Raw genomic sequence first — 27,331 nt, 5'->3', positions numbered from 1 at the left:
AGCACATTTTCCAGAGAACATTTTGGTACTTCATGAAGTTTGCCTTCCTATATAAAGAGCTCATCTATATTTGTTTCCCACAGTCTTCCAAGAATGATGTAGCATCTGAAATTAAAAATACCTTTCAGTAACTATCTTATGAAGGCTGTCACTGATGACAAAATAGGAGAAGATGAGAATTTTAAGCATGCATTTTTGCAGTTGCATAAAAGTGCAGGTATAGAAGAAATTGTAAATCACATATATTGTAAAGCTGGAAAACAGTTAGTTTACAAATGAGCAGAGAAGAAAAGCATGAGAGAGAGCAAAACACTGTATTCAATGACTATTGAGAGGCAACTCTACTTGTTGCCAAATGGTTTTTACCTTTTTTATGTGGTTATCTGTTGTGTATCTAAGTTCTTTGATTTTGCATGGGTGATTAAGGAAGAGGCCTCAGAAGCCAAAATCTGGCTTGCTGTCAACAGAGCAATTTTAAATTTCAGCACTGAATCAAAGGGCACTTTTGCTCCCACACTAGTTCCCTTCTTGCAGGGTGAGAGCAACTGGAATCAGATTACTTAATGGCTCAAAAGGGCGTGAATAGTTTGGGCCTAGGATCTAATCACCATAAACCAGTTTTTCTTTATTAGAGGACTCTTTTAATGACTCTTACTATTACTCTTATTATTGTTGAGCACTTTGTAAAAGGCCTGTTTTTCATACCCCCCACAAAAAGACCAATTTGTTTATTAAATTGTCCTATGCCTACTCAGTGGCCCAAGTGCTTGACAGTTTTGGATGAAATGTCTGAGAGATGACACTTACATTGCCAGATGATGTAATGGTCATAATTATGCAGAAAAGTGCAATTACACCAAAACAGAACATGTTGCTGTGCTTTTTGGTCATAGGATTTCGCCTCATCTTGTAACTGGAGTAACAACTTTGCAGAACAGGAGAATCTGTAAATACAGGGCTGACAGCAGAGCTGGGAACCTTCAACTCCCTCCTCTCTGGGCCACTCTTTCCATCTGCAGGTCGGGGTTCTCTCTGCTTGTCTAAACTGTCACACAATATGTGATTACCTACTTTTTAAAACAACTTTAGTATGTAGAACTTAGAAGAATCTCACCCTTTTATGTCAAAATAAATAGACATAAAAAAACCAATCCCAAACCCAAGCAACCAAACAGAAGATGGAGCCAGAGAGAAGCTTTTAAAGCAAATTGCCAGAGAAGATGGGGAATTCGGTTTGCTCCATCTCCTGAACTCCAAACAAGATTGCAGATAAGGAACTGGAGAAAGTCCTTGAAGACTCTGGTGCAGTACGAGGGCATGGAAAGAGGCTCCACTGTGTGTGAATGCATCAGTCCGAACCTGCACAGCTGCTTCCCCGCCGTGCTCTGTCCTCACCCTGCGCGTGAATAACGTGAGCCACATAAGGCAGGGAGCCTAATTCTGCTCTACCCCAATCAAAAGAGGGAAAGAAAGTCAGCCTGCGTCAAGAATAGAAAGGCCAAAACTAACAGAGGGATGGATGTGTCATTTACCGTGGTGTCGTGCCAGAACACAGAGTAAGAGAAATTATGCTAAGAACCAAAGATGAGGTACTATTAATTCGATATAAAGCAAGCTGCATTTTTCAGCTTGATTTTCATTCTGTCTTACTGGTGGATACACTCTTCCAGGAAAGTTCACGTAATCAAAGCATACCTACTAGACAAGAAATAGAATCTTTAAACTATGTCATCATGTAATTTTTGCAATTTCTTGCAAAAAGCAAATACCAGAGGAGCATCTTATAATTCTTAATCCCACAATATTTTTAATGCAGAAAAATAACTGAATAAGCTTGCTTTTCTTATCTTCAGATTCAGATACTATGTTGTCCTGCTTTCAGTCCTAGCAGTATTTTCAATCCATGCAATCTGACCTGAAAGCTATGACAGAAAATGAAAAAAATATATTCTAGGAAGTATTTATGAGATTTATTTGCTTGATTTTTCTTTTCAGTTATATGGGGAAACACTTTTCTAAACTACCCTAGTTTTGCTTCTGTAAGTTCTCATTAAACTTGATGTCTACAGCAATTCTAACTTTGTCTGAACTGTCACACAAGACATGTTACCAACTTTCTGTCATGATAGGAAAATTGTTTTTTAAAAGTTTTTTATTGTTTTGTGTGACAGTGGCAGACCTGGGAGAACACTCAGGTCTTGTTGGTAGTTTCCATGCCTTTTCCACCATCACAATACTCTTTAAGCCTGTTGGGGAGAATGCAAAAGGAAGCTCCAGGTTCTCACCTTGAAATCTTTATATTTCTTCTGTCTCCGGTACTCCTCTCCCCAGGTTTCCATACATTACTTTTTCTTCCATCAGTCATAGCAAAATTGCTTTTGTGTGCCATAATTCCTCAACCCTATTTCCGCATCTCATCAGGAAGAGTAGAGCATTGACCTCAAGTTTGCACACCTGGTAAAATGATGTACTAGACTTCAGGACACCTTTCTATTATTCAAGTACTTTCCTGGTCTTGCAGAGGAAATCACCATTACAGATAAGCTTTAAAAAAATGCCCTCAAGAATTTTATCTTGAATAGCCACTGGAATTCTGGAATCTCTCTTGCATTGTGTGTCTTTTTTTTTTTTTTTTTTTTTCTCCTTCCTTTCTCCCCAAAGGGAACTTATTTCCAAAGACCAACTATTTATATAAAGCATTTATTTGACTTTATCATATTAATATTTCACTTCAGTCCAAAATGTATGCCTGCCTTTCAGTGTTTTCCTCTAAACAGTGTCTTAAACCTTGAAGGAGTAGTTGGATCTGGAACTATTTAAGGATATAAGAGAGACAAGATAATAGGGAAGAGTTATGTTTCAGTAGGCAACTGAAACAACTCCTTCCAGTCCTGTGACTCACACCTTTGCCTATCAAGACACTCATTTTCTCAACTACTTTCTTCCTTAAAAGCCTTTTTGGAAAATGGATTCTGGGTCTCCCAAGAGCCTGCAGCCTGCTGTCTCCAGCATACGCTCAGCCCCTGTTTATCTGGCAGTGACCCAAAATGCCTAATCTTGAGAGCAAACTACTGCAAGGTCAGTAGGCCTTACCAGATTTCAGTTCAAAAGACATTTTTAGATATTTTCTGAAAATTAACAAGTATATCAGTCTTCAGAGAGTACCTCATACTTCATCAATCAAGTAGTGAGAGAAGCATTTCTATCTGTTGCTCTAGCCTAGGACTGCAGGATCATCCACAGCAAAGACGGTGGGTCTTTGACTCTTCAGTAGTAGCTCCCTTCCAAGAATGATGAGGAAGAAATATTATCTAGTCCAATCACACATCCTCAGGGAAATAGTTTGAGACTGCAGATTCTGTAGAATCTGCAAATTCTACAGATTTCCTGCAATCCAGTTGTTGCTGACCAGACCTTTCCCTCTACGGTACACTTGTGGACCTGTCATGTTTAGTTGAGAAAGCTTAAATGTTTTGCTGTGGTCCTGCAGACACTGCTTGTTTGTTTAGCAGAGAAGAGATTGCTAAACATGGTGAAATTTCATTTCTGTCACAAGGAATTGACTTTATCTTTCCTCTGTTGCCTCTGTCTGCTACATGGGCAACAGAAGTGTGAGTGGGCAATCAAGATTTGTACTATTGCAGATGCTGCTGTATTCTATTGTGTGTCTCGAAAAAAAATTTAATCTCCCGATCTTGGATTTTTTTCATACATGACTATTTTTTTCTTTTTTTTTTTTTTTTTTTTACTTTTTTTTCTTTTTTTTTTTTTTTTTTTTTTTTTTCTCTCCCTAGGAAAACCGCAGTTCGTTTGGCTTAGTGTGGGTAAATTTAAAGTTGCAGCTGAAATAGCACTTTCCAATCTGCTGACAACTTCTGCAATGTCAGAATGTCGGACAGCAGCTCAAACACTGAGCATGATTTTCCAGAATGTTTCAAGACAGATTAGGAAAGTTTGGCATATGCCTCGGGAGGAAGCTGCCTTTTCACTGGTTTCAGCACAGAGATTTGGGCAAGTGATCTTTCTTGGAGCTCAATGAATCTGTCAGGAAAAGCGAGTGAAAAGAAGGCGCTTGATGAAAACGAGCTGCTGGAAGTCTGCTGCGTTTCCCTTAGGAACAAGCTTTCTGAAAGAGAATTTCTGCTGGCGACGCGGCGTAGCCCTGCCTGCCAGCGTCCCTGTCTAATGCAGCAGCAGAAATCCCATGTTTACCTTCAGTCCCAGGAAAAACTAAGATAGGAAAATGTAAACAGAGTGATGCAGATACTTTCGCGCAACATTTTGTTTAACCTTTACTCGCGTTGGGGTTTTTTTTCGCCCGGCGGCCACAGCAGTGTGGGACAGACCGCGCGGAGCCGTACCGTGCCGACAGTCCGTAACACCGGGCAGGGGACGGAGAGGGACACGCTCCCCGGGCTGCCCCTGGGCCGAGCCCGCGGCGCTGGGAGGGAGGGCAGTCCTGGCAGGAGAGGTGCGCTCACACCTCCACCGGACCGCAGGTTTCCCTTCGCGAAGGCGCGGCTCCACAGCCCCGCTCTGCGAGATGGCGGCGGGCGGCCGCCATTTCCCGCCCCTTCGAGCACCGCGCCCCGCCCCGCCCGGCCCGGCCCAGCCCTGCCCGCTCGGGGGCGGTGCCGCCGCCGCCGCGCTGTCCCTGCTTCCCCGGGAGCGCCCGGCTCCGGCAAGTCCCTCCTCCGCCTCGGCAGTGCGGGCCGCCTCCCTCCCTCCCCCGGTCGTAGCCTCCTCCGGCGGCAGCGGCGGTGCCCGCCGGCCCCATGGCGGCGGAGCCCCAGCCCAAGGCGCTGACTCGCAAGCCCCTCCTGCTCAACAAAGTGGAGGGCTCGCAGGAGGTGGTGAACATGGCAGCGATAGTGCCCAAGGAGGACGGGGTCATCAGCGTCTCCGAAGACAGGTAGGGGGGAGCGGGCGTTCAGCGGGGCCGCGGCGGTGGTCTGTCACCTCCCACCACTGCTGCGGGTGATGGTGGCAGTGCTGGGCGCGCGTTGCGGGGTCCTGGGTGGTGGTGCCCCATCGCCAGCACCACCGAGAGGTGGTGGGTCCCGCCGGCGAGGGATGGTGGAGGCAGACCACCAGCATCCCGGTGCGACTGGAGACTCCACCACCCAGAGTCCAGGCAAGCGTCAAGGTGGCGGTGGTCCAACATGGGGACATGGCTTTAGGCAGACACAGGGGTCTCCAGCGTAGTGTCGCACTCCTCCTCCACCACTGTGTGGGTCAGGACAGTGACCGGGCTGGAGCGCCGCTGAAACTTGCAGGACTTGAGTGACTTTTCTTAGCGTGGGTAAAATGGGATTTGAAATCCCCTTCATCACGAGGATTGCCGGGGAGTCTTTGGAGATCTTTGACCTTGCCTAAAGATTGTGGTGGCACTGGTTGAAACAGTAGTTTTGGTTCCCGTTTCCCCTCTCCAAACGTTTCTTGGTAATTGTTTAAAAATACCGTGTATCAGTGATAAGATCTCGGAGTTAAATCCCGTGTTGAAAAGCTGCCAAGGAGGAGAATGCTTTCAGGCCCTTTAGCAGGACTTCGCAGGGACTGAGGCTGCCCAGGGGCAACTCTGTCTCTTCTGAAAGAGCTCAAACTTGATTCAACCCTGCAGCTCGAGCTTCAAAATTCTATCTTGAAAATCTTTTATTTCAAAATAAGTGCTTATTTTTCTTGCAGTGTCCATAAATAGTTATTTTAGGCAGGGTTTCTCTGCAGCTCAGGTGTACTGTGTAACCTGTGTCCTAAGATTGAGAGACACATGTTGTTGACCAGCATGTTAATATGTTTTGATACTCGCGGGTATTTGGATGGACTGTTTCTCATGGTTGCCTGTTCTGTTGAGTGTCTGCTTTTATGTCTCTGCAGACTTTCTGAAAAACTGACAGTATTTTCTTTCATCTTTGTCCTCACTGTGACTTAGTTTTCAGCTGTCAAATATGTGCAAATTTAAGATCATTTAAGTTCACCTAAGCTGAGGTCTCCAAGTGAACTCTCATGCCTGCTAGCAAGAGGAGCTGAGCTACTTAAAGCAAGTGTGCGGTCAAAGGAACTTTAAGTAGAGTTTTGTATTGTTTATATTCTCACAATTTTATTGTCTTCACATTTTTAATGTATTTAAAGTTTTGTTGAATAAAGCTTGAGCTTGTGTTGGTTCATTGTAGCTTGTTAGGCTTGCTTAGCCAATTCTTTTTACCTGTAAGAAGGTATTAATGAAATTTATTTCCTCTCATATAGATGTCTCTGTCAATCTCTGCATCTTCCCTCACTCTAGCAAAAATACGTAACTTTAGTTGTTGATGAGAGTTTGATGCTCCAGGTTGATTTTTCTGTGTAGGGAAGGGGATTGATGAGACATCTTTATTTTCACCAGTAACTGAGATGTCAGCTTCAAGAAACTAGCAGTGAAGAAGAAGACAGGTGTTTCACACTAGGAAAGTCTGGAGGTTTCCAGGCTATTTCTGTTTAAAGAAATTGACCAGGTAATGTGCCTGCTTGCGGGATTTGTTTGCAGCATCTTTGACATGCTACAAGCTATGATCCTGACTTTTATTTCTTTAGGTATGAAGATGTTGATTGATGGGTCTTTCATTTTCTGCTTGCATTAGCATTTTTATTGTAATTAAAAGGTTAAGAGTCTAAAACTGACTTGGAAGGAATAGGAGGTTGGGAGTCTAGCGTGCAAGTTTTAGGCTACCTGGGGTGAAAGCATAATTTGTCAGACTTTCAATACCCTTGTATTATGATTAGGCTTCTGCAGATCCTTGTGGCAACTTTTCCTGTTTGGACCTGCCTTCTCCTGTCAGTGTGTTGTTGTTTAATGGCCATGGAATGTGGAGGGCTTTTAGAGCTTCCTGGAATCTGTTAAGGATCGTTATAGAGATGTTATCTGTCCTTTTACTTGTTAACCAAATAAGTGAGTTTTGTCCACATTTCCCTGTAATATGCACTGCTCATGTGAGGAAAATATTCTGAAACAGCTGCAGAGAACTTCATCTGGAATTGCCATCTCCAGCAATTGCTTCAGGCTGGGACATCTTCTGTACGTGAAGGAGGAATTGTTTTGCTGGTGAATGGCTGAACACATCATTATTGAAGCTGTTGGTAGTCTTTGCATGTGCAACAGCCAGGTGCCACTTTAAAGGTTTTCTTTGCTGCATGATGTGGCTCTATACACCTAAACCTTTAAAAGCAGGAGCTAGCTTGGTCTCTGGTCCCAATTTTGTATGGCACTAGTGGTGTTATCTGGTTTTAAAAGACATAAAAGTGGCTTTAGCTGCAGCTTGCAGACCTAGTCATGGATTATATAGCTCTGCATGTTTGTAGCACATACATGCATATATTTTAAGAAATGAAATGAAAACCATGTAATAATAGGGAGTGTGGGTATTCCTCATAAAGAAAGACAAAGTAGGGGGAAAGAAGGAATCGGGGCGGAGGGGGGAGGCAAAGCGTGTTTACATATTTAACGAGATTCTCAAAACTTTGTATATCCAACAGGGTTGGGGTTCCTTTTTAGTATGTGTCATTTGTACAGGTGATGCCCATAGATTTTTCTCTTCTGAATCCTGGTCACTTGTGATAATTGAGCGATGTTCATTGTGTCCTAACCTTGGTGGGTTTTCTAATTCTATATCTGGGCAAAATAGACTGAGCCTGTATCTACAGTACAGCTGGCATGCATTGGAGGGATAAGATATTTTATGGTTTTTTTTTTCTAAGAAAAAGGATGCACCTGTCTAGACAGGTGAGAGTTAAAATAGTGGCAAATTTTGATATCCAGGAATGTATAAATCTAATGCAGGATGACTCTAAGAAGTTACTAGCTTTCATCCATGCTCTTTCCCTGCCAGCAAACACATGGAATCAACAGACATATATAGCCAAACATGTAGAGTCTTGAGTGATCCATAGCAGTGTATGCTCATGTGAAGCTAGAGGGGGATTCTCCTAATGTGCACAGCTGATCCTAAGCTGTCATCAGCTTCCTCAGTATTAAAAGCTTGCACTACCTTTTCAAAATTGCAAAGCATCCTTGTCTTTTGTTGCCTTCAGAGGGAGACGTGGGTGTTGGGCATGTCTGAAAAGTAGGTCACTGGCATGTCAAGTTCAGACATATCTAACTCTGTGCTCCAGAGAGGATTTAGTGTCATTAATCTTACCTGAGCATGAGATACGGTGGGACAAGTGCACTGACTCACCCAGCTTTCAGTGCAAGCAGTTCTGCTCAGTGCTGGCACACTCGTGTGTTTCTCAAGGGCCTGCCAGTGCTGTGAGTGCCAATTCAGCTGGGCCTCCGATGTGCTGATCGTGTGTCACCCATGTACTGATCATATGTCACCGTGCGAGACTGGCAGGAGGGGCTGAGTGTCATCGTGGTGAACCTGCACTTTGCCAATAGCCCTCTTTTTACACCTAGCTGGATTGTGAGTGAGGAAAACTTTCACAGAGGCTGGTGTAAACAGCTTTCCTGGTAATTACGAACTCTGGTCTGTGCCCTCTTGTGGGTCAGAGTTCTGTGCTCACTTCCATGCCACAGACCTTCTAAATGTAGGTGTTGCAGTCAAGAACTGTTCTTGAACTATTCACAAGAAGTAAAAGTTTTCACAGTCAACTGAAAATTGTCAAAATCCTTTTATTTTAAAAAATGAGTATTCTAGTCTCTTGGTGACAAGATCTAGGAGAAAAATATGTATCCCTTTATCCCACTGGTTTTTTATTTTATTTTTTTGTATTAAGGAAGTAGAGAACTTTGTCTTCTCCATTACTTCTCAGTTGTCTCAGCTTCTTCATATAGATCACTGTATAAACAGTGAGCCCAGATTGCTTATCTTATTAGTGTCTTCATCTCACATAGAGAAAACTGTGTAGAGCTTGTATTGATAGGTTTGGTTTACAGTTTGAGGATTTTAAATACAGATGTGCACTTAGGATGTTGTCCAAGGCTTGTGTTCTGGGTGTGCTAATGAGCAGGTTTTTTAGGGGGCATGACAACTTAATGTCCATCTTGTGTAAATGAAAATCTTTTTGCTAAACTAACAGTGCACTAGGAATGGGAATATGCATATGTGACAAGAAATGTGGGAGTTGTCTTTGGCTTTGTGGTGACATGACTTCTAATGGAGAACTGTGATCTTTCCACCCTTAAGTATATCAAAAGCAATCTTTTTTTTCCTTGTGGCTTTCCTGTCCAGATCCAGAACACTGAGCATACAGTATCATAGTTCATGCCTGTGAAAAAGCTCTAATGGAAAGGTGGGATTCTTCACACAGTGCTGTATTCAAGCAGGGTGCAAGGAACAGCAGACCCTTGGTGAACTGAGTTTCCTTTCTCCTGTGGTGGAGTAGTAGAAAGTGATTGCAGTGTGGTTGCTCTTCAGGTCTGTAATTCTTATCTGAGCACAGGGTTACATCACTGATGATTGCTCTGCCTTGTGTGTGGCTGTTGGTTCACAGCAGGTGCTGTGAGAACTGATTTTGATGCTGTGTATGTTTATCAGTCTAAGCCTGTAAGTTTCACACCCAGGTGATTGCAGCATGAGCAGTAGCTCAAGCAGGGCAGAAGGTGTGGATGGTCTTCACAAGTGTAAAAGGACTTGTTCCTGCCTGGAGGTTTTTTAAATTTTGATAAAAACATCAGTCACCAATAAAATTGTTGATAGGAATTGAAGAGACCAAGTGCTGTAGATGCAATTTTGTTGTTCTTTTTTTTGTGTGTGTGTGTTTTTAAACTGAATTTTTTAGATATGTCGTAATTCGATGAGTGTGTGTTTGGAATAAAGGTCAGGGTGGAGGTTAGTGCTGGCTGTTTGCAAAGAAGAAGCGGATGCTGGCAAGAGGCTTAAGAGAGAAGACAGGAGGTCCAAAAGAACTTGGAAACAGACATTGTTGCAGATGTTGAAAAGTACTTGTTCCGGATTTGACTAACATGTATCCTGTTGAGATGCCAAAATCTGAGATTAGCACACAAAATGTCTTGCTGAGTGCTTGTTGGGAGTGATAAACTCCACTTATTAACTTGTGGGAGACCTTGCAATGTTGTACTTTTTGAACCCTCTGTGCCACTTTCTAACACCACTTCTTGAAGTTTGTCCGAGCTTGTGGATCTCCTCCTGCGTGTCAGTTAAAGATTTAAAGCACAAGTATTTAGTCTCATCTCTCTGATCTGAGCTGTCCTGAAACTACTAGCTCATGTAGGTCAGTGCACAGATTGATGAAACTCCTTCAGTTGCATTGCCTGTCATACTGAGCTAAGGGCCCGTGCGACAAAGTTCATGTCTTAACTGCAAGACAACAGCTGCAAAACTGTGCTCTGATGTGACTTGGACCACAGCTTGTACAGACCCAGCTTCAGCAGCACAGTTGGGCAGCATGATAGACTGGAACCTTAGATGCTTGAGCATTTCAAGTTAGAGATGCAATGGCTTTTACTCCCCTCTCTGTTTTAGAGATTATTCCTTCTATAAAAGATGTGGGTGAATATGTCTTATCTTAGAAGCTTTATTTGGAATAAGAAGAGCTGCTTAATACACCTTTTTTCCTTCAGGTAGCCTAACAGTGTTCTTGAGTATCAGCAAGTTTTGGGATGATGCATCTGCTTCCCGTATTAACCAGTTCTCATTTTTCTGCTTGTCTTCCCCGATCCCATCTTAATTTCCCTGGCATCTGTTTACACAGAGACTGGATCTCTCATCAGTGTCTCCTATCTGTCAGGCTTGGTGACCTTCCCCTGCAGTCTCTCAGTTCTGCAGCTGAACAGTGCTTCTCGCCAAGAGGGGACTGCACAATGCCACCTCTGTGTGTGGCCTGTGGACCCTGGAAGAAAAACAAATACCAGTTATGGAGTCCATGCAGTCCAGAGATGGCATATAACTAAAAATGCACTGTTGCAGGAAACTTGTTGGTTTTTCTCTTCAAGATAAAGATGTCTAGAGGAGGCAGTGATGCTGCAACACCAAATGGCTGAAATACCTTAAACTAAAGGAATTGCAACAGTTTTGAAGCTACTTGAGCTATTTAAGTAAGGCTGACCTTTCATTGTGGGTCACTTAGCACACTGAAGGTCTCAAATAGCATGTGACCACTGTAGCATAATAGAAATATGTCAGTAGCTTGTTTGAGCTACTTTACAGTATTTTGTTTACAGAGACAGCCTCTTTTTTTTCCCTCTCTCCAGCTGCGCTGGTGCCTCCATGGCATCTGCCAATGCTGATCTGTGCATAGATTTCCCAGCAAGATCTTTTAGCTGTGTGATACTGCATGGAAGAGAATTGCTCAAAAGTGGCACAAGTTTTGTAAAATGGTGTTTGTAACAGCCCTGAGAGAAGTCAGAAAATACTTGGCAGCTCAGAGATCAAATGGAAAGGAGAGAATAGGAGGGCATAATGCAGGTACTGCATTGCTGCTTCTGAGCTCAGGAGCTCTAAAAGCTACTTAAATGATGAGCAATGCCCTAAGGGGAGCAACTGGCTTTTGTACAAGTGTCTTCTGTGCATCACTGTCTTCTGTGCACTGTAACCTCTCAGACACTGAAGGATTATTTACCTAAAAACACTGCTTTGCTCTTTTTGCTTCATCACACTCTGCCCAAATACGAGCGGATTTGTATAAAACTTCTGGTATCTGCATGTATTTTCCCAAAGATTTGATAAGAATTGCAGCAGTCCATAATGCAGTCTGTTGCAAGACCAGAAGCAAGAAAAAACACAGCTGTTTCCCTTCTGCATACAGTGTGAGGAGTGATGGATGCAGCCATGCACTGCTGGATGTGGCAGGATGGGATTGGGCACCATGGGAGGGAATAGGAGCAGCAGCCATGGAGTATTGAGGATGCACAGCAGGGTGCATCCTGTTTAGCAGAGCCTTTTTCTATATGGGGCATTTTAGGAAAGAGAAAATGAAACTTCCTTCTTTATACTTTTGTGAGGTAAAGAAATGATGTAAATGGGAAAACTGTAAAACAAACATCCACACAGGATTTAAGGTACCCTTGCAAGCAGTTTGGATGAGTGGCTGGAGCAAGCCTGGAGAAGGAGAGGGAGAGTTTTGTGAAAGAAGAAGCAGGAGAGGGCAAGTTTACCAGACAACCCTCCAGGCAGGGACCTTTACATAATCACAAAGCCACGTGCATCTCTTGGGGTTCTTTATATGTCACAGTCTGCATGCCTGATGGCTTGAAACTGCACATAAATAATGGCCAAAATTGATACTGGCCTATCAGAAAACAAATAATACATTTTACAAATTAGACTGTGCCAAAATTTGAGATGGACAAAATACTGCCTTCATTCTCATGAGAGGGAGAACAGTTGTGGAGGCTGGGCTAAAAAATGTGGTGTTTCAATTTTTCTCTTAGTCAGGCTGCAGGAAGTAGCATTGTGTAACTAACCTTGGCCAGACTTTGAACATATGGGCTTTGCTTGTCACATCATGTGTATTCACCACTTAAATTAAGTTTTCCAGGGAACTCTTAAGGTTTGGAGCACTGAATCGAAGGCGATGCCAAAGCACAGTTCTGGGTAGAAAGCACTGCTGTTCTGCTGCCAAGTTTACTGCAAAGTTTTGTCTAATGTTGTCTTTTATTCCCCAAGTCCTGTACCATTCCCTGTACCATTCCCTCCTTCTGTGAGGTGAAAGATCAATGTACTTAGCAGGTTTTACAATAACAGTAGTGATCGATCAGCCCCAGAAAGCAATGCTTTTGACCTTTACAGGAATGTAATCATGGTTTCCTTAGGAGTGGAGTCCTGTGGAGAGAAATCTGAGAAAAGGCTGTCCTAATGTGAAGTGGCCTATTTTGCCATCAGGTTGAATTATCTGGATTCAGTGTACAAGTACAGTGCTTTGTCTTGAAGGGATATGGAGAGAAGATCCTTGCCCATGTTGAGAACGTGAGAGATAATGAGATTTTGCACCTCTAGCAGTGAGTGCGAATGTGGTAAATTTACCTTTGGCTTCAAATTCACTTATAATAGCAAATAAAGCTTTAATTGTATTCTTAAGCAGGAGGTGCATCTGCTTTGTGGAACACTTTGGGGCCTTAAAGTTTGCACTCATTTTGCTTATGAACCAAATTATCCTTACTTTATAATTTTCTTCTTGATCCTAAGTGTTATTAATCATTATCTTCTCATTCCCATACCCCATTCCTTTTTCCCATCCAATACAGAGAAACTCGGCCTTTCCTCTCAGCTCTGTGTTTTGCTAGAGCAAATGTGAGCTGTGGAGTCATCCAATCTGCAGTTCAAATTGACATTTCAAAGGCTTCATGTTTTGCAGCAGCATGCGCGTTCTGTCAGATAGAATAAAAGTAGGATTTCCAAGGAGATTTTTTCAGCTCTTATGGCAAGTGGCCTGTGGTCCAGCCTAGCTTTTGCTGCAGGGTTGGCTAAAGGCAGCTGCGGCGTTTTGATGGCAGTGGAGATCCTCTACATGTCTTGTCTGAATTTAGGAATCATGTCTTGTCTTCACTCAACTTTTTCAGCAGCTCCACCAACAATAAGCAGTTGTCAAAGGATGATTGCCCTTCTGCAGTTACTGGAAGTCCAGCAGGAAAGGTCATGCCTGTGCTGTTCTCCAGCATCAGGCATGATATCCTTGTGCCTGTTCTTGTCATGTTGGTCCCATTGCTTCAGACTCCTGTGACACTTGATCAAGCCTCAGCATAGCCTGCTTTCTCCTGGCCAGGAGCTTAATGGGAGGTGAAAGGGTCTTTGCTCAATAGTCTTGTGTTTGTGTGCTAGAGATAAATGTTCTCTATGCTTTTCATCTGCCATGGGAACAATTTACTTTAGCATAGGCAGAAACAAATACTGATAAAAACTAGAGATCTAAGTAGGGCAGTGTGGTAGTACTAACATGGGGAAAAGAGGACTAAAGCAGTCTCAACGTTAATTGTGCTGAGGGCAGAGGGTGAAGAGGTAATGTATCTGTCAAATCCAAATTGACACCTTTGACTTTATTGGCCCCTGATATAATTTAATTATGGAAATTAAGAAGTTAATACTTTTTGCAGCAGTCAAGTGACGTGTTTTATTCTGTTCTACTGAGACCTATGTCCCATTCCATCAGAACAACCATAATTCAGCCCAAAAAGAGTATTTTGGGTCTACCAAAGCCTTGCCTGGACTGTCATGTGTGCTGCCTTAGCAGCTGAGACTTTTAGTGCTGTCTGATATTACCTCAAATTTTCTAAGTTCTGTTACATCTGAAGTTTTTGAGACTGCGTGAGCTGGCATTGGCAGCTAAGAATGGACCTATGCTGGATTCCCTCAGGCAGGAGCAAGCAGGGAAAGCAGCTCGTGTAAGATTATCAGCTGCAGTGGGTGGTAGACCACTACACTTGGCATTATGTGTTACATACAGGGGTTGGTTACACAATGTATAGGCACTAATCCATTTCCAAAGAATTCAGTCTCTTCCCTTCAGGAAATGAATCAGACTTCATAAACTGATCTCTTCTTGGTAATTTCTTCAACTGACAGTAAATGAGTGGGAATAAATTAATCCATCATCATGCTTTGAAAATATCAACTGATAAATGATCCTGCCAGATTTCCAGCAGGGACAGACCTATACAAACACTTCCAGCTTCAAACTTTGATCCCTGTTGTTGCCAAGTTCATTTGTAGCCAAAAGGTCAGAGCACATACAATTTCAGAGAGCTTGCTATGGTGCTTGGAGTACCATGGCAGTCTGAGTTATGAAGCACCAGCAGGTGAGGAGCGGTGTTGGGATGGGCTGTTGCAGAGATCTCTCAGCTGTTCTGCAGGAAGAATTACCACAGGCTGCCTGGCTGCAGGCTTTGCTCTGGGGGTACATTTGAGACCTCTGTTGTTTGGCATTTCATCTTCCCCTTTGCACACTCTTTATGGTTGCTAATATGGTCGGGGAGCACAAGACCAAGGGGAAAGGAGGAAATCCCTCAGTAGCTTGTACCGCTAATTCAGATTCCAAAGTGTTGATTTTGGAGTGGAAGATGAAAAGTAAAGGTATTTTTGTTAAATAAAAAATGCTGTGAATGCTGTTGGTCACGGTCCTTCGGTTTCCAGCAATAAGTTTTTCCACAAATACTGTCGCTAGCCCATATTGTATACCAGAGAAAGCAGTAGGAAAAGGGAGCTATGAATGTACTGATTGTTTAAAAAAAAATTACATGCTGTAGTGGTTGAAAAATGCATGACTTTCATCTGAATTCTGAAAGCTTCTCTGTGATTTCAGATGCTTTGCTCCTTCTTTCCCTCCTTCCTTCCTTCTTTAGTAGATGAGAGAGAAGCCTGGTGAGGATTTCCTTAATAATTTTTTGTGACCAGAAAACCAGGCTAAGGAGTTGTCATCTCCAACTAGTTTCATTCGCAGCACCCTTTTGATCACAGCTTATATTCATTCTTCTAAACACCTGATGACCTAAAACCTCTTCTTCAAGGAAGCAGGCACGAACGTTGTTGTCTGGTTTTTATGAGGTGTGAACACACCTGAATGGATGGCCCAAGGATTACAATTATTGAGGTCATGGGCAGGAAGCATGGCTAAACCTAACCAACGGCTTGGTGTGCCTTGGTTGTTGTTTCCCGTGGTCTTTCCTGTGCTCTAAAACTGAACTTGTGTTCACCTGCCTTTTTTTGACATGAACAGACATTTTTACATGGTCTTAGGAGTCAAATTCTTTAAAAAAAAGTGTAACTGTTATACAGCTGTTAAGCATAAAACCTGTATTAAATGTGTAGGCAAGTGTTTTATATACAAAATTATATGGGAGAAGTAGATAAACAACCACTGACAAAAATTCTGGAGACAGGAAAAGCAAATGGTGTGAGTAATTGCTTAGTGAACTGTGTTCGTCTTTAGCATGTGGATTAAAAAGTGCAAACAGTGGTTTCAAAAAGTGGTGTGCATACATGTATTGACACCTCGGACTCAATGGTATTTTTACAGAAATAAATAATACTGCCTGTGTTTGAAGGCAGGCTCCTAATTTGCAAGCTAGTTGTTGTGATATTCTGAAGCATTATCCTGGCAATGATCACCTTTTTGTTTTAAGTTTCATTTCCCTTTAATGCTGTATATGATAATTTCAAGCCAAAATATGGTGTTTTTTCAATTATTGACCAATGCCATTATACTGATCTCAGACTAATAAAAATGAAGGAGGGAAAGTGAGAAAATATGGACCACCTTGAGATATTATTGTGGTGTACAATGTAACAAGACAGAAGAGTTCTTGTGAGGGTAAGCAGCAAACCCCTTGTTCTCACTTCCCTGTTCTTTTAGAAAAGCCCAGTATTGAACAAGATGGTTGGTGTACACAGGAATCAATACTGTTTCCTTTTTTTACTGGCTCTATGAACCAACTGGGAGAAATGGGCTGCTGAACTCATGGTCAGCAGCTATAGAGACTGTATTTCTAATCAATTAAATAGTGCAAAAGTATATTTCAAGCACAGGGGTCTGGCTGGCTGTGGTGTCTTGTTGTTGGTATCAGGCACTGTTCTTGCCATGAGCCAATTTGCACAGCATCAAACAGTGACCATACAGGGTTTTGGGAGTCAGCTTGTACCAGGGACTGTTCCCAGTCCATAGCTTGGATGCAGCTGCTGTTTCCCTGCCAGGTGGCCTCACTGCCAGAGGTTGGTCCCACGCCTGTGTTACTTATTAATGTAGGTGTTTTTCACATCTCCAGAGTACCCAGGTCATGTGGCTGTTTCTCCTGGTAGGGTATCAGATTGCCTACAGGAAATTGGTTCTGTGATTTAAAAAAAAAACCCAAACCAGCTAAGCCACTGGTCTAAACAAGACACAGCCCTTTAAGCTGTCATGCCTGTAAACATTTCTGGTGGTTGGAGATCTGTAACAGTAAATTTTAAAAAACCTGAATTTGAGACCAAAGTAGTTTGAGATTCTTAAGATAACTTCAACCAGACATCCAGAGGAGGACAGGTCTCCCAGGGCCCCTGTGCTGAGCAGAAGTGCGTGTGCTTGCCAAATTCCTATTTGTGACATTAGCCAGTGACCCTCAGGGCTGCAGCCAGGGCTGGAACCCAGCTGGAGCACTGAAGTGGCATTCATGGCCTCTGTGGCCAAGTTCTTCAGTCAGACATCCATGCTCGCTTCCTGCACCATGGGAGGCCCAAGCATTGGACCTGTAACCAAAGTGAATACATTTTCTGGCATTCCTCAATAGCTGTCAAGATATGTTTTCTCCATGAGCCTTTGTTTCTGACACACAGGGATGTGTCTTTGGCCAGTTTGAGCAGAGCATTGCATGTCCTGTAGGTCTGGGAGATGGGACATGAATGCTTCCTTATATGCCAGCTCCTTCCCTGCTTACACCATCCCGGGGTGGCATCCTTCCAGTGGGCTCAGTGTCATTGCAGCTGCACTGTGCCTGCCAGTGAAAGTACCCAGGTTTGTTCTAATAAGTGTGACAGTCCCTTCACTGTTTCAGGCCATGTGGAAGCTTTGGTCCTGTATTTTTGAAGTCATAGAACAGTGCTAAGCTGTAGTAATGACTAGTTTTGAAATACAAGTCGCCAGTCATCTGCATCTGAAACACAGACAGTTGGACGTTAGGTGCTGAAGAGAGAATTCTTCATCAGGGCCATCCAAATCTAGAGCATAGCTTGAAGAAGATCAAGGAAATCCAGAGACCCTCTGCTGTGAAGTTTTACCTGAGCATTACATCTCTGAAAAGACCTTCAGCATAAAAATTACATTTGTGCTCCTTTCAATTCTTAAAATACTTGAAATAAGTTGGATGTACAGTGGTCACAGACCTTATGCCAAGCAGTTTTCTGCCCATATATTTGGTATTGCTGCCAAATGGTTGTAGAAAACTCTAATAGGTTTTTGTAGATTGTATTAAAACTTCAAGGAGGACAGAAATTAAGAAATTTCCATTTCCTAGTAAAACTGGTGATGCCACAAGGAAACTCTGAAGAGTTTCTTCCTCTGAAGAGGAAATGGGCTGCCTCAATAGCCTGTTAGCTCCTCTACCTAAGAAAAGCAAGGAAACTTCAGGCACAATAATTAAATTAGTCTTCAAAGCATATTTTGAATAGTAAATACTTTATAGCTAGAGATGCTTGTTCTATAACTATCAAGGTCTCTCTGCCTTGTCCAGTTTACCTGACACTAATAATGTACAAGAAGTTAGAGGTGTTGTTGGGGCAAAGTCCTGTGGAGAGTCTCTTCCATAATCTTATAGTTTTTGTTCAAGCTGCTTCCATTTGAGTAACTGGTGGATGATTCACACAGTATTTCAGTCCTTCTCTTTTTTCTTCTCCTTTTCCCACTGTTTTGGGGACAGTGATGTGTCTCCTATTAGGAAGAAATGGTAATTTCCTTTTGCTTCAATATGCAAGCACCAAAATTGTGTGACTGGTTTCATCCTGCTCCAGTGTCACTTGAGAGTTTTGCTGCTGACTTTGGGAGTCGGATCAGCTGAGTGTTTCAAAAGGACAGGTGATATTTGGATTACTGGAGGAGTGAGCACATGTACTTCTGCACAAAGATGATAGATTTCCCTTAGCTGTCATGGCCACAGTAACTGGGATGGGGCAGCAACAGAATCAGAAAATACGTGTTAGATGCAGCATCATTGTTCTGACACTGTTTGGCATGGTGCTGCGCTGTGGCAGTTGTGTTCTCCGCCTCTTCCTGAACTTGACCCAAGTTGCTAAGCTGGGTTTTGTGTCTTGGAGCCAGGCTTTCCAGTGGCAAGGATTGTTGGACTTGCCTTGTTTTCCACAGTCTGTTGCTGTTCCCTCTAGGATTGTGAAGGAATTTGTATATTCTGGGTTTTTTCTTGTGTCAAGTGTTTTGTTGTAGGAGCCTTTTGTATTTTCTATGAAAAGTTTCTTGTTTAATTTTTAATATTACTTCAACTGTTCTCAAGATTGTTGATCTGAAATTCTCTGGTACAGGTCCTCTGATACTGAGGAGATGGTGTCAGAGTATTTTAGCCCAGCCCTGAGTTGTTATAAGATTATGATTGCTTTTTTAAGGAATCAGAGGATCAAGAAAGCAACAAAATTTCCTTTAAATCATGTATGTCTGGAATACCCAGGACACAAGAGTTGTACAATAATAGTATTTTTCCACAAACTCTGCTGCTTTTACTGTACTACACCATTGCACTGTCTTACTTTGGATACAAATAGAAATTCTACTTGGCCTTCATTGCATAAAGTCTTGTAGAAACAATAATTTTAACCATAGGCTGAAAGAAGCATATTTTGAGTCAAATAAAATTAAATTACAAATAGCTATCAATTATGTAGACATAACAAAAATAAGCAGAACAAGATATCTAACTTAGCTCTCTCTTTCCTGAGAAACTGATATTCTTTTCTGAAATCAAATCAGAGTGACAATGGTGTTGTTATTTGGCAACATGATATGTTTACATATCATGTAAAAAATTAGGAAAAATCATCTCCTAAAGCTGGAAGTTGAAATGGAAGGGCTTCCTTGTGGAGAGAAAGAATGGAATGAATATGTGATTATCCATCCTGCCTTGCAGAGAAGTTTACTTCTTGTTCAATCAGTGCATGTTCAGTCTTGATGCTATGAAAAAATGTAACTGCTACATCTTTGATAAGCTTGTATAGTGTGGATTGGCTCACACTGTGGTGTTTCATGAGAATCCCATTTTTCACTACCTACCTCTATAGTGGAAGCAGAACTCCCACACCTGTGCTCTTACCTTAGACCTATTGGTGTTTGGTATCGTTGTCTTAAGTTCTCTTGTGGAACTGGATTGTGGTCCTGCTTTCTCTATATGTCCAGGACTGATTTAGAAGCATCTCAAACATATGTTTTTTTATTTTTCACTAATAGCAATTTTTGTAAATATTTCCTAAACATGACAAAGTTATACTGTGTGTTTGTTTATTCAAAAGCTACACTGCTTTGAACAGAAAAATATTTCATTCTTGGGACACAGTAATAACTTGAGTCAAGTTGGGGAAGAAAAGAGAGTAGGAATTTAAGAGCCAGGGCTGAGACTTGAAACTTTCCATAAACACTGCAGGGAAAGGCAATAGAAGTGGAGCTTTTTCTCTTCCTTAAAATATGTACACATTTTGCAGTATGCAGTTGGGGGAAAAAATGCTTGACATTGAATTCAGATAGCCTGCAGTGGTCATAACTTCCTTTTTCAAACTGTTGTTTATTTTTCTCTATAGTTATTTCACAGTGATAGATAATGAACCTTTGTTTGTCTTAAATGCAAAAACCAGTTCCTGTCTGTGGAAAGTAAATAGAGCCTAAAGGATTTAGTGTCCCAAGTAACAGAGTAAGAACTTTGTATTTGTGAGGTATCAAGGTAAGTGCAACTGCACTTTGGGGAAAAGCCGTAATGTGAGAAATACTTTCCAATTTACATATTTGGAGGGTAGCTGTTGAGTGCAGCTGTTAGGTTTTCATTGCCCTACATGTCACCAGGCTGCTTCATAAGTGCACAATGTGGAGCTGGACTTCTTGCCTTTCTTCTGGTGAAAGCCATTCAACACGCACAAAGCTGCCCCGATACCACAGTAGTTGGGGTGGTGGGAGAGTCTTGGGGTTTGAAGGGTTTGTCTTCAGCCCATTACCTCCATTTGGACAGACCCAATATTACCAAAATTCTGTGCTCTTTCAGTTTCCTTGTCTGAGTGTCACTGAACCAGATGTTTGCTGTCATCCTTACTGCAGGCTTTGTATTGTTTGTACTTTATATCCTGTTCCCTACTGCTGTTCTTCCCATTCATGTTCTATCGCTAACTCCTCTCAACTCACTTTCTCATTTCCTCACCTTCCTACTTATTAATTCTCTCAGTGACTCTTCTCTTATCAATTTGGAATTCAAAAAAGGCAGGCTGTCTCCCTCCTGCATGAACGTGGAGCAGCTGCACATCCTTGCTAATGCTCTTAAATATCAATATCCAAGTCAGCTGATATGAAAGTGAAATGGGGCAGCTTGGATCAGGAAAATTGTTGACATCAGAAATTGGTAAAAACCACCTTGTGTGTTGGTGATATGAAAAGTGTTTAGCTGGTTTCATCTGCTAATTGTTGCCTTCTGAAAACCTGAAGTACCTCCTCTATGCTTCTGTGGTCCAGCAGCAGTCCACAGTAATTCCCAGTTTATTGCTGGGTTTTTTAAACCTGTTTAAATGTTATTAAAATGCATTGAATTGTTATGAGTAATTGAGAGATGGTGGATGTGTGATGCCTCCCAGGCATGAGGGAGTGGGATAGGATGCTACAAGCAGTAGAGAAATGGAAATCAAATGGGAAGAGTTTTTGTTTGCAGTGGGTGGGGGGAATGGCAATATTTGCCTTTGCCCTGCTGCTTCAAAGGTGACTTGGTGAGCAAGGGAACATCAGCTGCTTGAGGAGGAACATGGGCTACCTCTGCAGTTGCTTGTGGGGGTGCAAATGCTGAAGGCTTGCTTGCTTGCTTGCTGAGAGGTGACCTTGGTAGCCTCATACCTGCTGGTTAATGAGTATTCCTGAAAACAGAAAAACAGGGATGCAAAGGGAGTGTCTGCACCTTTCCCACAAACACATACACATCAGAAGGTTAAATTCTTGCCAATAGCATGAGTAATTTTAAAAGGCTAAGTCTAGCAAGACTTGTAAATTGCTATCAGCTGTTGTTGAACCAGATGCTGGAGGCAAAACTCTGGAGAGAGTAATAGCATGGTTGAAATGTGTGTTAAAATGAAGGGTGCCAGAGGAAGAGAGAGTGTGGGAGAACTGATGGGAGTACAGAAAAATGTCTCTAAGCTTTTAAGAGCATGGCTTGGAAGTAACTGGCTATTGGACTGTCTTCTTTGGTTCCTTTGTTCTAAGTAGAGTTAAAGGTTGACCACTGGAAAAGGTAGGACATAGATCCTCAGCATTCACTGGCTTTTTAATTAGCATGTAGCTGCCATACCATGAACCTTTGTTTCCTTCTACAGAAATATTTTCCTTTCAAAAACTGATCAAAAAAAACCCTTAAATGCTCTGAAAAACAGAAAAAGTGAGTAGGAAAAGCAAAGACAAACCTTGATCTTTCAGACTTAACAGTGTGAAACAAGTATTTTAAAGCTGCAGTGCCAGGGGGAAAGATGCATTTGTGGAATGATATGGTTGTGCATTTCTAACAGCCTTTGTTAGCTTGTATTTCCACTGTGCAGTGTAGATGATGAATATATGTGTACTTCCAAAGCAACCCATTTGTTCACTGCAGTGTTCAAGGTCATAACTGCTCTCAGTCTTTCTTGTAAACTTGCTGTTCCTGTCTGTTAGTGTTATTTAGAGCAAACTGTCCATCTGATCTGTTTTAGGGGCCAGATCCTGTCCACAGAACAGCTCTAATACTTTGTCTCCTCCCCTCCAACTGGAATGAAAATTGATTCTAAATACTGGCATCCATGTGCACTGCCTCCCTCTGATGCTCAGTAGTTGGGACATCTCTCAATTAAGTAAACTGCTTAACCTGCTGCAGATTGTTAATAATTTACATTTCTTGATAACTGCTCACAAATTGCAAACATCCCTCCAAAGCTCACCATGTGTGCTTGATAAGAAGACACAATTTACTTCTATTAGATATGATATGTGGAAGAGACTTACTGGACTGTCAGGTCATTCCTGGGTGTTTTCAGCATGTCTCAGATACCAGGACAAGAGAGTGGGAGGAAGAACTGCTTGACACAGCAGAACACGCACGGATTTTGAAGCTAACAGAGTGGGTTTTAGTCTGTGGGACGTGTATCTCATGGCTTGAGGTAATTGGACATGTTGTCTCTTTGCATAGTAGTTTACCTGTCTGTAAGGAAAGCTGTTCCTTCCCTCCCTGCCTTCTGTGTAAGAAGCAATCCTGTCTGACCTGCAAAAAAGTCAAGCCAGAATTACCAACATGATTTAGGTTTTCAGACAGTGCTGAGCCTGCAAGGCTACAGGATCAAAAAGGACCCTTCTCTTATTTACTGCCTTTACCCATCTTAGCCCATCTTTTTCCCCAGCAGATGCTGTGAGCTGATTTTATACTTTACCTAATAGCACAAGGATTTACTAGCCCAGTGGGTTGTCTCTAGCTGTCTTCTACCTTGTATTACCATCTAAAATCTGGTGTCCTCTGCCAAGGTCAGCAATAGATCTGGTCTGCTTCAATCTGCTCTGTTCTCTGCTTCCAGTGGCCCTTGAATAGGCCAAGTCATTACTTCAGACACCTTTCTTTGCACTGCCTATGCTAACTAGTAGCCTTCCACTGGAAGGCAACATCCATAGATGCAAATGCCCCATCCCTGAAAGTGTTCTAGACCAGGCTGGATGGGACCCTGAGAAGCCTGATCTAGTGGAAAGTGTCCCTGCCCACATGGCAGGGGAGTTGGAAGTAGGTCGTGTTTAGCTCTCTGGTAAGGAACTTCATCTTTATTCAGGATGGGTGAAGTTGGTCAGTTTTTTCCAGTGATCATGTAGAGTCGCCCACTATCTAATTCAGCAATGACTTTGAAAATCCTTGCTTTAAAATTATTCTGTCTTGAATCGCTGATTCCTGTAAATATAGAAATACTGACACCTTTATTGTAATTACCATGTCCAGTAGCATGACCTAGTAAGTACTACTTTTGAAGTAACCTGAGGATGTTATGTTTTGTATTAGCTTGTAATAAGATTTAAAAGTGAGAGGCTGCCAAGCAGAGAAGCACATCTTTAGAGATGACTTTGTCTCACAACCTCAAATCTATTTCTTCCAAGATAATACTGATGTTTCCCCTATGAATGGCAGCAGTGAAAATCTGGACAGGAATTGCAAAGGACTCTTCTTGTAACCCTCTAAAAAAAAAAAAAAAAAAAAAAAGCTAGTAAAGTAAGGTAGTAATAAGGTGCCAGCAAAGAGGTTTTTATAATATTTGATGCTTTTGCCATGAACCAGAATCTGTTCCTTATAGCAAAGAGGAGCTTACCTGTGGGACAGTGACCAGGTAATTGAACTGAAGTTGCTACAGGCTTTGTTGGTTTGGTCAGTCACCTGAGCAGTGGTGTCCTATCAGGACACAGTTCCACCAGGCATCTTTACAAGACTGCACTGCAATATGTTGCACCATTTCACAAATTTGAAGAATGTATTTTTTGTACCTGAGAAGAAATGGTCTTGTGTCTTCCCTATGCTGCTGCAATAGATATGGCTTTCCTGTCCTGTTTTCACAAGAAGAAAGTTTGATGTAAGGGGTCAAGGATTTTCTTGGTATTTGATAGTCCATCTACTGCTCTCCGTTATAATTTTCTTTCCACCTCTCTTGCCAGAAACATGTGGTTCTGGGATTGCCCTTGAGAGCTGTGGCTGACAAATCCTCTGTTCCCTTCTCTAGCAGTCTGGACTAGTTGTCTAACCCAAATTAGCCAATAAGCTGATTGGGTCTGGAGAGATCTGAAGTGCAGGATCTTACTAAGTGGATAGCAGTGTATTGCAAAGAAAATCTAATATTGATAAATATTTTTTTTTTCTCTTTCATCCATAGTCTATAAGTTTCTAAATCCTGCTGCAAATAAACACTGCTAGGGTATGTACAGGAAGAAGATGCATAAAGAAAAGAAAATAATGATAATGCTCTTATAATTTAGCAGGTTTGTCTGTTTCTGGATTGCTGCATTTAGTACAGAAGATGACAGTTCAGATAGGATATTGTCTCATTAAAGGGATTGGAAAGCAGGTAAGGGGAACAGAACATAAGAACAGCTTTTCCAAGGGACTGGAAAGATTGATTACCTTAAAGAGGAGGCATGTAAGAAATTATACGAGTATACACAGCAACTAACCAGTGGAGAAGGTAGAGACAACAGAACTTCTAGTCTTGTGGGAGGAGAGCAAGAGGATGTTCACCGAAATTTGCTGTTTAAAAATTGAAATTTACTATTTTAAACATGATAGAATAAAATTACTACAGTGTGAAGTTGAATGCTGAAGAATGGAAAAGCTGCAACTAGGCCATATGAAGGAAGTAGCTGGATGCAAAGAGGCCCTGCATGTTTGAGAGAGATTTTTAAAATAATAAAACCTAAAGTTTAGGATAGAATATTCATCTCACAACACAGGTTTGAAGATTCTTTCTGTTCAACTCTGTTGATTTCCATCTCCCTGTGTAACCCCATGGGAGTGCAGTGGTGACAGAGATGACTGGCTTTTAAGCCCTTGAAATGCCAGATCACCTTTAAATTACAGAGTCAGAAATTTGGGCTTTGCTGGCACCTCACAACACACTGCAGTATACACGATAAGAAGAAATCTGAGAGCCCTTGGTAAAGCACTTCAGGGCTACAGTTCCTTTGCAGCTATTGTACAAACCTTTCAGGACAGGGTTTGGTTTGCATAGCTTTGCCCTGCTTTCTTGATCCCTTTTTGCTGGTGCTAATTCTGTTGACCTTGCTGGTTTCCTTCCCCGAATACTGAGACTCCCCAGCCAAAGTTGTCCTGCTGGGTCAGAGCAGCAGAGTGGCTTCTTACCTCCTCTAGAGGAGCAAAGTCTGTAGGAGCTGAGGACAGTGAAAATATCTCTTGAGTCGGGCTACCCGGAGGGGAAAATGGCAATGAGCAGAAAAGCTGAGGGAACATTTTATCACACGTGAACCATTGTTCAAGTTCAGCTGGACAAACTGGAAATGTGATTCCTCTGCAGAAAGTCCTTGATGCCTCAAGAAGAGCATTGGCAGAGGCACCTTGGTGTGGCACAGAGCGCACAAATACATTCCAAGTAGACATGTTTGTTGTCTCTGAAAAAACAGTGCTGTAATTGTTCAGCAGTACTTAAAAACCAAAAGCCTATCTCTTCTTATAGAGGGTGTTTCAATGAATGATGCAGATGACTTAGGTCTAGAAATTAAAATGCTGAGAGAGGGCATCATCCTATACAAATGGAAATGTGGCTTACTTCCTTTTCAGTAAAGGCATAATTTATTAGATGTTACACTGGATAGTCAACCAAACATTTATATGAAGAATAAGTTGAGGCCTAAGGGTATGACTTAATTTAGAGCTTGGGTTCAAATATCAATCTTTCCCTGTAAATTAACATTTACGTGACTGTAATTTATTAGAAAATGCCATACTGGTGGTATGTATATTGAAAATTAGTATGTTCAGCTTTCACTTCACAGATCCACTTTTTTATCAATTGAATAATGCATTCATTTTTATGCAGAGTGAAGCATGCCTAACTTAAAAATTATCAGTAAGTCGATAGCCAGTAGGAGTTCTGGAGAAAAAAAAGTGTTGTGTTTTGCTGGACAGAAAACCAGGCAGCTGGAAGCAGGACAGTGACCTGGTGGATTCTAGTCCTTCACCTTTGCTACATGGGCAATTTAGAGGGGTGTAGGAGAGTTTCTTTCTTGCAAATTCTGGATCCACTAGGTATTTTTAGAATGGTTCCACTGAGTCACTTATTGCATAGCAGGTCTGTATTTTAATCTAATGAGCATCTTTCTAATAACTTCCATTACTGAAACATTTGAATGTGGGAAGGAGGTGAAAGTAATTGGATTGCAATAATTAAATCATCCAATGCAATTACCTTCAAAAAGTTGTGTGTTTATGCTTCCTGAATGCAAACAGGAATTGATCAGTACAGGCAGCTCCAAAGCTGCATCTGCTGTAGAAGGGAAATCATTTGGTGAGGTATGGGTGAAGGAGGTCTGTGGGTAAGAGAGAGATGAAGATCATTTTGTTACCCCAAAGATCTGTAAGGAAGACTGGTGCACAGTTTTAATGAGGGACTTGAAAAAAGTTTCAATGTGATGGAACACTTGTTTAATTCTTTCTGAAGCTGTAGGTTGATGCTCGCTGGGAAATCCAGCCCTACATTTACCTGCATTTGCAGAAAAATTTAGCATCCCTAGAGCTGGAATGTGGTGTAGTCACTACACTGCTTCTTATGACACATGATGAGAATTGATTTTGTGGAGATGCTGAAGACCTGTGGCAGCTTGGCTCTCTGAACCTTGTTCTAGTAACCCCAACGTAAGGGAGTATTATTCTGTGGTTGTGACTTATGGTTCCTTTTTTGGGTCTCTACTTAACCGAAGTTTCTGAAGTGGAAACTGATCAGAATGTGGTTTTTGTCCATGCCTGAAGAGCAGAGCTTGCACTGCTCCCAGGCATGTGTACTCAGGTAACTGGAAAAATCACTGAACTACATTGCTTATTGTCCAGAAAACTGAAAAATGGGTGGAAACTGTTTCACAGCTGAGTAGTAAAGCTTAGTCATGTCACTATCTCTTTTTTTAGGTCATAAAAATTCATTTCCCCTGATATTGTCTCCTATGAATTTTTGTTTTTTAGTCACTTCCCACAAAATAC

At 41.9% G+C, this 27,331-nt stretch overlaps 1 protein-coding gene across 1 annotated transcript in view; it reads left to right on the top strand.

The window, feature by feature from the left end:
* Nucleotides 1–4,682: 4,682 nt before the first annotated feature.
* WDFY2 (WD repeat and FYVE domain containing 2) overlaps nucleotides 4,683–27,331 on the top strand; it is a 60,502-nt gene continuing 37,853 nt past the window's right edge. Inside the window, exon 1 of the mRNA XM_053971708.1 lies at nucleotides 4,683–4,912. Coding sequence (XP_053827683.1) covers nucleotides 4,776–4,912 — 137 coding nt within the window. The 5' untranslated portion in view covers nucleotides 4,683–4,775. The remainder of the gene's footprint in view (nucleotides 4,913–27,331) is intronic.

The sequence above is a fragment of the Vidua macroura genome, chromosome 2 (genome assembly GCF_024509145.1).
Source record: "Vidua macroura isolate BioBank_ID:100142 chromosome 2, ASM2450914v1, whole genome shotgun sequence".
Lineage (NCBI taxonomy): Eukaryota > Metazoa > Chordata > Aves > Passeriformes > Viduidae > Vidua > Vidua macroura.
The sequence above is the reverse complement of the archived record's forward strand: the minus strand, read 5'-3'. Positions and strand labels throughout refer to the sequence as shown.